This window comes from Notolepis coatsorum, assembly GCF_963971535.1.
Source record: "Notolepis coatsorum genome assembly, chromosome: 14".
Taxonomy (NCBI): domain Eukaryota; kingdom Metazoa; phylum Chordata; class Actinopteri; order Aulopiformes; family Paralepididae; genus Notolepis; species Notolepis coatsorum.
Window position 1 is genome coordinate 47,697,401 of NC_140178.1, and position 12,430 is coordinate 47,709,830.

The following is a 12,430-nucleotide window of genomic DNA, read 5'->3' on the forward strand; positions in this document are numbered from 1 at the left end:
GAGAAGGATTATAGCCCAATAATATTTTGGTCCAACATTATATATATGTGGAAAAAGGTAAAAAGTCAGGAGGTAGAGCAGTCGTCTGGTAGTCGGAAGGTTCCCGGTTCGATTCCCGGGCAGTGTGTCTGAAGTGTCCTCAAGCAAGACACTTGCCCCGAACTGCTCCCGATGAGCAGGTCGGCACCTTGCATGGTGTGTGAATGTGTGAGCGAACGGGTAAATGTGAGGAACAAAAATTGTAAAGCGCTTTGGATAAAAAGCTGGTATATAAATGCAGCCATTTACCATTTATGTTGCATGTGGTTCTTGGTACTGGATTTTTAGTATTGTGGAAATTCTCCGATGCGAACGTTTAAGCCTCCATGTCTCAGGCTGTGTGACGAGCAGCTGTCCCTGTTGTAAAGGTGTCTCTCCTCTGTGTCTCAGGCTGTGTGACGAGCAGCTGTCTCTGTCTCTCCTCTGTGTCTTAGGCTGTGTGACGAGCAGCTGTCCCTGTCTCTCCTCTGTGTCTCAGGCTGTGTGACGAGCAGCTGTCTCTGTCTCTCCTCTGTGTCTCAGGCTGTGTGACGAGCAGCTGTCCCTGTCTCTCCTCTGTCTCAGGCTGTGTGATGAGCAGCTGTCCCTGTTGTAAAGGTGTCTCTCCTCTGTGTCTCAGGCTGTGTGACGAGCAGCTGTCCCTGCTGTAAAGGTGTCTCTCCTCTGTGTCTCAGGCTGTGTGACGAGCAGCTGTCCCTGCTGTAAAGGTGTCTCTCCTCTGTGTCTCAGGCTGTGTGACGAGCAGCTGTCCCTGCTGTAAAGGTGTCTCTCCTCTGTGTCTCAGGCTGTGTGACGAGCAGCTGTCCCTGCTGTAAAGGTGTCTCTCCTCTGTGTCTCAGGCTGTGTGACGAGCAGCTGTCCCTGTTGTAAAGGTGTCTCTCCTCTGTGTCTCAGGCTGTGTGACGAGCAGCTGTCCCTGCTGTAAAGGTGTCTCTCCTCTGTGTCTCAGGCTGTGTGACGAGCAGCTGTCCCTGTTGTAAAGGTGTCTCTCCTCTGTGTCTCAGGCTGTGTGACGAGCAGCTGTCCCTGTTGTAAAGGTGTCTCTCCTCTGTGTCTCAGGCTGTGTGACGAGCAGCTGTCCCTGCTGTAAAGGTGTCTCCTCTGTGTCTCAGGCTGTGTGACGAGCAGCTGTCCCTGTTGTAAAGGTGTCTCTCCTCTGTGTCTCAGGCTGTGTGACGAGCAGCTGTCCCTGCTGTAAAGGTGTCTCTCCTCTGTGTCTCAGGCTGTGTGACGAGCAGCTGTCCCTGCTGTAAAGGTGTCTCTCCTCTGTCTCAGGCTGTGTGACGAGCAGCTGTCCCTGTTGTAAAGGTGTCTCTCCTCTGTGTCTCAGGCTCTGTGACGAGCAGCTGTCGTCCCAGAGTCACTACGACTTCGGGCTGCGTGCTCTGAAGAGCGTGCTGATCAGCGCCGGCAACGTGAAGCGCGAGCGCATCCAGAGGATCAAGCGGGAGAAGCGAGAACGTGGAGAGAACGTCGATGAGAACGAGATTGCGGAGAACCTTCCTGAGCAGGAGGTGAAAACAAAACGCCCCAACATACAATAAATAGCGTTATGGAAATGTATTTTATAATTAAAGAATTGGCTAAACAAGACCACGACACAGATAAAATAACTATCTTATGTCCGGTACTATAAGAGAACTTACTTACTTACGCCTATCGCTCCTTTTGGGGGAGCATAGGCCGTCGACAACAGTTCGCTTATAATAAGAGAACTTACAACGGTAAATAACAACATGCATTTATTTTTTTCCTACAATTTATTATCATTTCTTCGTTTACGTCCCATTTAGAACATTTAAAACAATATTAGTCTAGGATTTGAAATATTGAAACATCACAACAACATGCATACACACACATTTAACCTGCAGTAAATAAATTAGAATTGAAATTAATTAAAAGTTCTTAGCAAAGGTGCAATTGCCTCACACGGTGCATCTCTCTCTGTAGATCCTGATCCAGAGCGTGTGTGAGACCATGGTTCCCAAGCTGGTGGCAGAGGACATCCCCCTGCTGTTCAGTCTGCTGTCCGACGTCTTCCCCGGCGTCCAGTACATGCGCGGTGAGATGGGCCCCCTGAGGGAGGAGCTGAGGAAGGTGTGCGCCGAGATGTACCTCACCTACGGAGACGGGGACGAAGTGGGCAGCGCCTGGGTGGAGAAGGTACGCAGTGGTTTATTTAACTCTCCCATGCCCTTTGTGAGGTTTCTAGAACGTTTCGCCTCCATTTTTTATTTAGTTTATATTCCAGTTTATTTCACTTTTATTTTACCGTAATTGTCTGTCCGTTAATGTCGCACCAAATTACCAAATCAAATTCCTTGTACTGTATGTCTACTCTGATTCTGAGGAGTGCGTTGACGCTAGGTCTGACCTCGATTAGTCGACTAATCGATCAAAAGGAGCCGTAGTCGACTGCCAACCTCTTAGGCCCCGTTTAGACGGAAACGCTAGCAGGTGAATCCGCAAAAATATTTTTTCGTATGTGCCTTTCGTTTATACGGAAACAGCGTTTTTACGGGGTGAAACCGCAAAAAAGTGAGACTACCTTCCAGGGTGGAATTCCTAGAAACGATAAACCTTTGCGCTATCATCTAAACTGTCAAACCGCATAAAACGATGACGAAAGGGTTGTCAAGGCTCTCGTCGCGCGTACTGCTTACATCACAGGCATGCGCCAGTAGCCTAGAAGCGTAAACAAAGCATGTCTGATTCTATCCATGGCGATCACCTGAAGGCTACATTGGCAGTACTTTTAAATACACAAGAATCTGTCCCGCGGCGTGACTGGACCCACTCTCTGTGAGTGACTGCTTTGGTCCAATCACATTCCCCACCCACAGTCTGCGAATCAGAGGCAGAGTAGGGTGGGTCTTCACAGCACGTCATGTGACATATGCGCCAATCGTGTGACAGCGGGGCTCAGTCGTCTCGAGTCGTTACAGCCTCATCTGCACGGAGAATTCCATCCCAAAACGCTAGTCTAAACGCAAAATTAAAAGTGAGACCGCAAGACTACTTTTGCGGTTTCTGTTCAGACTCTCTCCGTCTAAACGTAGCCTTAGTCTAATGCAAAAAAATTATATATATATATTACTTTAATATCATTCTTTCCAAAAGCAGAGGCCTAGAAGCGTGGCTAACGCTAATGGCGCACATACCAGCGAGGCTAACTGCCTAAGAAAACGGGCACGGAGGCACTGAAAGAGGATTTCACCCGTCTAATGAACACACTACACAAATATCAAGATGTATCCATCAGTGGACCAATTGCATGCTTTTGCAGAGGACAAGAACCCTTCAGTCGACTCCTTTAGACATTAAGCACCCCCCACAGCCCAAATGGAATGATAAAAAAATATATATATTATTATTAATTATTCAAATCTGTCTACTATCTGCAAATTTTGGCCAATCAAAGTTGACTATACAAATCCTTAGTCAGGGACAGGCCTAGTAGTTGACCCATGCATTTATATTCTGGATACTAGCTAATATCCTGGCTAAGGTCATAGATAAGGTGCTTATTTGTATTTCTATATTCTGATTACTAGGGATGTTCGATATTGGCTTTTTTACCGATATACCGATATTGTCCAACTCTTATTTCCGATACCGATATCAACCGATACCGATATAATGTAATGTTAATGTTAATTCAGGTAATTACATATCTTTGCATTTAACATTATGCATACTTTTGAGAATAAATAAAATAAGAATTTGTTCTTACTTGCTTGCCTGGGTAAATAAAGATTAAATAAATGTAAAAAAATCTAAAATAAATAGTTTTTTTAAACCGATACCGATCATTTCCGATATTACATCTTAATGCCAATATCGGCCGATAATATTGGACATCCCTACTGATTACCAATATGCCCGTATTATTTCATTTCACTTTTATTTGTTCCTCCCAATTTGCACATTCCATGAGAGAAAAAGGAGCAGGGAGAAGAAAATCTTATTTAGCCTGCCCCCTTACTCAAAACAATAAATACACAATAGAAATAGATGGTCTGTCAATTACACATATTTAACAAGCAATACTTACAATAACATGAGAATTATTATATTATGGAAACTGGAGTCAGACAGACCACCAAACTAACAAGACTACCAAATTAACAGTAAACGGTGTTGACATGCCTTAATATCCCGGCCAATATCTGCATATCCCAGCGAGCATATCCTGGTTTCTCATAGACTGAATACAAGCCTCTCTAGGCTTTAGTCTGCCAATATTCCAAATATCCCAAACTGTTTTAATCGTTTAGCAGAGAACCGTTTCGCAATTATGCCACAATAACGTGGAACGCCCTACCCACAGCTGTAAAGGAATGTGAATCCCTACCCTCCTTCAAAACCGCTCTCAAAGAGCCCCTACGGGTGGCTCTTCTTACAGTACCGTATATTTGTATGTCATAAATGTCTTGATGAATTGAAAATGGAGGACCCTTATGTAAACAAGACAAAGGTGTTTTTCTGGTCTTCATCCTCTTAGCAGTTGTTAGTATTGAGCTTGTACTGTGTTGTACCCTGTATTTTCAATCAATCAATCAAACCTTCATTCGGCTGCATCTGTAATTCATTTCCCGGTGTTTCCAGGTGCTGCAGCTCTACCAGATCACCCAGATCAACCACGGGCTGATGATGGTGGGGCCCTCGGGCAGCGGCAAGAGCCTGGCCTGGAGGGTGCTGCTGAAGGCCCTGGAGAGGCTGGAGGGCCTGGAGGGCGTGGCCCACATCATCGACCCCAAGGCCATCAGCAAGGACCACCTGTACGGCACCCTGGACCCCAACACACGCGAGTGGACCGACGGCCTGTTCACGCACATCCTCAGGAAGTGAGTTATTGTGCCAATAAAAAGGATGTTATATTCAACCTAGGGCTGTCAGTTTATTGCGTTAATTAGATTAATTAATTACACATCAAATTATCACGTTATGAAAATTAACTCAAATTAATAATTTTTTTTTTTTTATTATACTTTTTTTTTATCTTATTCATTCCATAATAACGTAGAATACACATTTACAGACTTTTTTTAATATGGTCCATTTGCATGTTCTTGGTATCTGATTCTAGGGACATCTATGGATCTCAGGGAATGTATTCCCAGTGTCAGAAATACTGTCTGTTACTAGGTAAATTGTAATGAACCAAATGAGAATATCAATAAAATGTTTTTTTATCTTTGACTGTGAATAACCACTCACGCACATCTGCAATTTATCATTCAAAACTGGTCGATTTCCGAATAAAATGAAAATAGCTAAAGTCATACCTCTGTTCAAGACTGGAGATAAACACCACTTCACAAATTATAGGCCTGTTTCTCTACTTCCTCAGTTTTCAAAAATATTAGAAAAACTCTTCAACAACAGATTAGATAAATTCATTGATAAACATAATTTACTCGCCGATAGCCAGTATGGATTCAGAACACACCAGTCAACATCACTAGCGTTAATAGAACTCATTGAAAAAATCACAAATTCCATAGATAAAGAAAAACATGTAGCTGGAGTATTCATTGACCTAAAAAAAGCATTTGATACTATTAATCATGATATATTAATCAGGAAATTGGAGAGATATGGGATCAGGGCGGTAGTATTGGACTGGGTGAGAAGCTATCTAAATAAAAGACAACAATTTGTGACAATGAGAGATTATAAATCTGAATGTTTGGACATTGCTTGTGATGTCCCCCAGGGGGTCAGTGTTGGGTCCAAAACGGTTCATCTTGTACATCATAGGTGTCAAACTCACGGCCCGCGGGCCAAATGCGGCCCGCCACGTCATTTGATGTGGCCCCCCAAGAGCTCTGGATTTTTTTTTTTTTTTTTTTTTACATTAATCTTGGGTTAAAAAATAGCGGTGTTAAAATAATTGTGGGTTAATGCGTTAATAAAGCGTTGACAGCCTTAGTTATTACACATTCTTACACATACATGTGTGTTGAACATCTGAGGTATTGATGAAGTAACAAAGGAAAAAAGCCAAAAGCACTTACTCCTCAGACATTCTTTGACAATTTTACAGCCCAAAATACAAAAAAGATCCAGGCGGAATAGGTAACAAAGGGTTGAAGAAATATTGTCTGAACTTTCAGATGCAAGCTGGCTGTGTGACATAACCGAGCATCTCGCTCAATTGAATTAGAAGCTGTAGGGACGCAAACAAGTCCCACCCAAAACTTGACCAATATAGTTGTGAACTGAGACAACCCTTATTTTGTTATTTTTGAGTACAGTTACAGTTGTGTGTTCATGCAGACACATAATAGCAATTTCATTACGAATTGAAAATGGGGGACCCTGATGTAAACAAGTCGAAAGTCTTTCTCTGGTCTGCATCCCCTTAACAATTGTGTGTATTGAGCTGTACTGTACCCATTCTGCAATCTGTTAATTAAAGTTAATTAAACTATCTTCCATTAGTTGGATGTATGGCCTCTGCAAGGTTGTGTGCAGCCATTTGTTTTTGTAATATCTGCTACTTCTGTCCCATGTGTTCTTTGCAGCTCACAGGTGTTAGTTCTGCCCCTCTTGACTGTGACAAAAAGGTTTTGAACAAACTTAATGTCATAGCTTGTATTTGATGATATTCTTCTTTGTTATTTACTTGAATGGTTTGATCATTGATTGATGGAGTAATATGGGGTTCTGATAAACTAAAATTATTTGTTAAAATAACATAAGCTAACATATATTTTTACATCTATGCATATGCAATATGTATAACTTGAATAAGTAATAAATACAGAAACAACATGTTTAACAATATGTAAATGTGTAGCTACATTTATTTTACATTACATTAACATTTATACGGTCTTTGGCCCTTTGAGGGCAACCATAATGCTGATGTGGCCCTCTGTGAAAATGAGTTTGACACCCCTGTAAATGTACATTAACGAGATATGTAAAGTATCCAATATATTTAAATGTATTTTATTTGCGGATGACACTAATATATTTTTTTCTGGTGAGAATGTCCAGCAGCTTTTAGAGGTCATCGCATCTGAAATGAAGAAATTGAAGGAATGGTTTGATAGAAACAAATTATCATTGAACTTGAGCAAAACTAAAATGATGTTGTTTGGAAACTGTAGATTGGATACTCTGGTACAAGTTAAAATAAATGATGTGATTATTGAAAGAGTTTATGAAAATAAATTCCTAGGTGTAATAATGGACTATAAAATCTGTTGGAAACCTCACATAAAACATGTCCAATCTAAACTCTCACGAAGCATTTCAGTCATGAGTAAAGTAAAGCACATTCTGGATAGAAAATCACTCTACATTCTCTACTGTTCACTAGTTTTACCATATTTAAATTACTGTGCTGAAGTCTGGGGAAACAATTATAAGTCTACACTACAACCACTTTTTATACTCTAAAAAAGGGCCATAAGGATAGTTCACATTGCAGGTTATCGTGATCACACTAATATATCGTTTTTGGAGTCAAAGACATTGAAGTTAAATGATCTTGTGGAATTTAAAACGGCACAATTAATGTATAAAGCAAAAAGTCATGCACTTCCAAGAAACATTCAAGAATTGTTCTTTGATAGGGAGGGGGGTTATAATCTGAGGGGAGAACACAATTTAAAAGTGCTAAACGTACGCACTACCATGAGAAGACACTGCATCTCGATATGTGGAGTGAAACTGTGGAACAGTCTAAATGTGGTGCTAAAGCAATGTCCAAACATGAGACAATTCAAACTGATGTATAAGGAAATGATGTTCACAAGGTACAGGGATGAGGAAGGGACTTGATATTCACGGGTGTTTACATTTTTATTTTGTTCTATTTTATTTATTTCATGTTTTACATATATAGTTTTTGTTTTTTGTTTTGCATATATATATATATTCTTTTCTTTCTTTTTTATGTTTTAAAATAGTACACTCATTTGAGTAGTGGAAAAGGGGTAGGATTAAATAAGTGTATACTTCTTCCTACTCCTTTTCGAACATGTAGATTGAGTTGTTTTGCTCTTGTTATTGTTTGTTTGTATTCATTGCATGTTCGAAATAAAGAATTCAAATCAAATAAAAAATAACACCATGCTAAAATTGACCAGACCTGAAAAATCTAAGCAAATTAATAAATGGAAGATTATTAAACAGAAGGTTTTGTAGATACAGTACTGAATTCTGCCATCCGGACACATGCAATTTGAAATATGATTATAGAATATCAGGCATAAAATGGTTATGCGATTAAAATGCGATAAATTAATTACAAATCCTGTAATTAATTAGATGATTTTTTTTAATCGCCTTAATTCTATTCAAACCATGTTAACCAGAGGACTGAGGACCGATATCCATCCCTGTCTCCTGAGCCGTTCAGCCACTGTGTAGTGTGATGTGTGATGTGTGCCAGTGTATTGTAGTAGGGATTGTGTAGTGTGATGTGTGCCTGGTGCCAGTGTATGGTAGGGATTGTGTAGTGTGATGTGTGCCTGGTGGCGTGTAGCTTATTGCCAGCGGAAGAGTGCAAGAATGCTTCCGCATTCGTCACCGACGCCCATGTGAGTGCGGAAATAGGCTGTCTATTGCCATTCTCTAAGACAAACTCTAACCTTAACCAGCTCCTTAACCGCGCCTAAACTTAACCCTTCTAACCATAACCAACTCCGAAACAAGTTCAAGTTCAAGTTTCTTTAATAGTTGTCATACAGAAGTACAGAATACTTTTATACAAAATGCTTCTTACTGTTACGCTCCAGAGACTGTGCAAGACAAGATAAGATAAGTATGTAAATTAGAAGTAAAAAAAAAAAAAAAAAATGAGGTAAAAAAATGAGGTCACAGTGTTCAGTATAGACATATTACATTGTACATAAAAAAAAAAATTAGGTAAAAAAATGGGGTCACAGTGTTCAGTATAGACATATTAGTGCAAATCCTTTATCAATAAATATAAAGTGTTTGTGTGATCTAAAGTGTGGAGAGTGGGTGCTGCAGTGTGTTGTTTGTTTAAGTGAGTGTGTGCGTGTGTGTGCTGTGTGCATTTGATGGTTGTTGCATATTGTTTATTGTTCGTTTAGCAGCCTGATGGCCTGGGGATAGAAGCTTCTTCTGAGTCTTTCTGTGCTCGCCTTAAGACTCCAGTATCGCTTGCCTGACCGCAGCAGTTCAAAGAGGCAGTTGTTCGGGTGGCTCGAGTCCTTAATAATTCTCTTAGCCTTCCCCCTGCACCGCTTGTTGTAAATGTTCTGGAGGGTGGGAAGCCCCCCTCCAATTGTGCGTTCGGCTGAACGTGTCACTCTTTGTAGTCTGCTACGGTCTTGTGCAGTGCTATTCCCAAACCAGGAGGTGATGTTGCCAGTCAGGATGCTCTCTATTGTACATGAGTAGAAGTTCCTAAGGATCTTCTGACTGACTTGGAACTTCCTTAGGCGCCTGAGGAAGTAGAGGCGTTGTCGTGCCTTCTTCACAACACTGTCAATGTGTGTGGTCCATGTCAAGTCCTCGGATATGTGGGCTCCGAGGTACTTGAAACTGTTCACTCTCTCAACCGGTGCCCCGTCGATGCTGAGGGGGCTGTAGTCCTTGACCCCCGACCTCCTGAAGTCCACAATCATCTCTTTTGTTTTGCTGACGTTCAGGGAGAGGCAGTTCTCCTGACACCACTGTGACAGATTTTCTACCTCTTCCAGGTAGGCCCTCTCGTCGTTGGCAGAGATCAGGCCCACCACTACTGTGTCATCAGCAAATTTGATGATTGTGTTGTTCCGCTGTGCCACGCAGTCATGTGTGTACAGGGAGTAGAGGAGGGGGCTCAGAACACAGCCCTGGGGGGCCCCTATGTTGAGCGTGATGGATGAGGAGGTGCAGTTGCCTGCTCTTACCACCTGGGGTCTGCCCGTCAGGAAGTCCAAGACCCACTGGCAGAGGTCATAGTTCAAGCCCAGGTCCCTGAGCTTGGCTATGAGTTTGGAGGGGACTATGGTATTGAATGCTGAGCTGTAGTCGATGAACAGCATTCTCGCATAGTTCCCATGCCTCTTGTCCAGGTGTGATGCTGCTGTGTGCAGCACATGGGCTATGGCGTCCTCCGTGGACCTGTTGGGGCGATATGCAAATTGCAGGGGGTCCAGGTTGATGGGGAGGGAGGAACAGATGTAGCCCTTCACTAGCTTCTCAAAGCACTTCATGGCTATGGAGGTGAGGGCTACAGGGCGGTAGTCCTTGAGGCAAGCGGGCGTAGATTTTTTGGGTACAGGGATGATGGTGGAATTCTTCAGACGGGTGGGGATGACAGCCTGTTCCAAGGACAGGTTGAAGATGTCAGTGAATACCAGGGCCAGTTGGTCGGCACAGACTTTTAGGACGCGGCCGGGGATGCCGTCCGGTCCTGCTGCCTTCCTGATATTCACTTTTTTAAAGATCCGTCTCACCTCATGCTCTGTTACCCTGAACACTGAGTCTCCATCAGCAGACCCCCCCCCCCCCCCCCCCCCCCCCCCCCCCCATTGCCGTGGTTTGTAGGCTGGTGTTGTTATTCACAGCCTCAAACCTCGCATAGAAGGAGTTGAGATCATTTGCTAAGGATATGTCACTGTTCAGCTTGAGGGAGGTGCCTTTGTAATCTGTCATTGTTCTGAGGCAATGCCTAACCTTAACCTTAACCATGCCTAACCTTAACCTTAACCATAGAAAGAATATTGCCATTCTCTAAGACAAACTCTAACCTTAACCAGCTCCTTAACAGCGCCTAAACTTAACCCTTCTAACCTTAACCAACTCCGAAACAATGCCTAACCTTAACCTTAACCTTAACCATGCCTAACCTTAACCGGCGAAAGAATACACGTTAAAAAATAAATAAATAAATAAAATTGAAGGGATTCGAACTTGTCACCAACGGACCGCAGCGCTGCCAGGTGAGCTAAGCTTCGAATGAAAATCATCGCGGATTACGGCTACATAATGCCGCAAGCTCTGCGGCTGCCGCGCCTGCCGCGGGGCGTGTCGCAACCAATCAGGGAAAATGCGGAAGCACTCGGCAGCACTCCTCCGCTGGCAATAAGCAATAAGCTGCCTGGTGCCAGTGTATGCTAGTCATTGTGTAGTGTGATTAGGGATGGGTATCGTTAGGATTTTATCGATACTACTACTCTTATCGATGCTGCTTAACGGTTCGGTACTTTATCGATACTCTTTATCGGTTCTTTTAGATTATTATTATTTAAAAAAAATTATACATTTATTATTTGAACGGCTTAAGGCTATATCTGTACTTGATGTTTGTTTGTTGTGTTGCATATTTGAAATACACTTCAATCAAATCAAACCCCCCCTCTTAAAAACAAAAACCTGTGTTTAACCTAGCCATCTATAAAACATCATGCTAAAACTGTGAAACAAATGTCCTACTCGCCTAAAGAAATAAATACATAGCAAACATGAGTCACTCAGTTATCCAATAGTGCTGCTGCTTTTTATTTAGTTAAAATCTTTTAGTTAACACTTTGGTCGCCAGGCTTATATTCTTAATATACCATCCTCCGCCAGCTCTATTTGTCTATGGAGAAGTTCCCCTTCTTTGCAGGGCTATAACTTTTTAAATTGTATTGCTAAATTGACATTACTATGGCCCATTCAACATCAAGTATCTATTGTTCAGGGTGTAGCAACGTTATACTTTTTTATTCACATATTCATACTAAAATACGGTCTAAAGTATAAGTATGTTTTTATCGTTTTCTGCAGCTTTCTCCAGAACGTGATTTATAGCCCCAAATGCATTATATTGATGATCAAATACAGTTTGATAGGAATCTGCGTGAGATAAAAAATTTCAAATGGACGTGCTTTTAGAAGTTACTACTGATCATCTGATGTTGACCGGATGGGGGCGGGTCGTTTATAATTCCGTGGCCAACGTTAGATGATTCATCTAGTGTGGGTGATATGATCATTAGAGCAGTTAGTATCGAACACGTTAAAAAAAACGCTGAATCTTACCCCAGCGTTTCCGTTAGCCGGTAATTACCGGTATTTGACCGGCAAAATCTGTTGAAGTCCGACATATTTAATCTCTCCGGTCTTAATGTCCGGTGAAAATAATTCCCTCTAGGCACTATTTGATTGAATTGTATTAAAATAGGCTAAAATTAAATAGCCTATGCGATGAACGAAACAATCATTACATTTGTTTCATCGTTGCTTCACCAAGCAGGTATAATAATGACACCGCTGTGTCAGCGGGAGATTGCTGCTAGATTTGCGACTGCATGCAGCTGCAGAGCCACAGAATCCACCATAACTGGCACAGTGCAGCAATTCAGCTGTTGGGTGGGGGGCGCTGTTGAGCGGTCCCCAGATAGAGCCTTAAAACAGCTGAATCTGCTGC

At 42.1% G+C, this 12,430-nt stretch overlaps 1 protein-coding gene across 1 annotated transcript in view; it reads left to right on the forward strand.

The window, feature by feature from the left end:
* The window catches only part of LOC311239764 (cytoplasmic dynein 1 heavy chain 1-like), a 218,548-nt gene that overhangs the window by 98,129 nt on the left and 107,989 nt on the right, over positions 1-12,430 (forward strand). Inside the window, exons 31-33 of the mRNA XM_084328191.1 lie at positions 1,370-1,553; positions 1,993-2,205; positions 4,651-4,889. Of these exons, the coding sequence (XP_084184317.1) occupies positions 1,370-1,553; positions 1,993-2,205; positions 4,651-4,889 (636 nt within the window). The remainder of the gene's footprint in view (positions 1-1,369; positions 1,554-1,992; positions 2,206-4,650; positions 4,890-12,430) is intronic.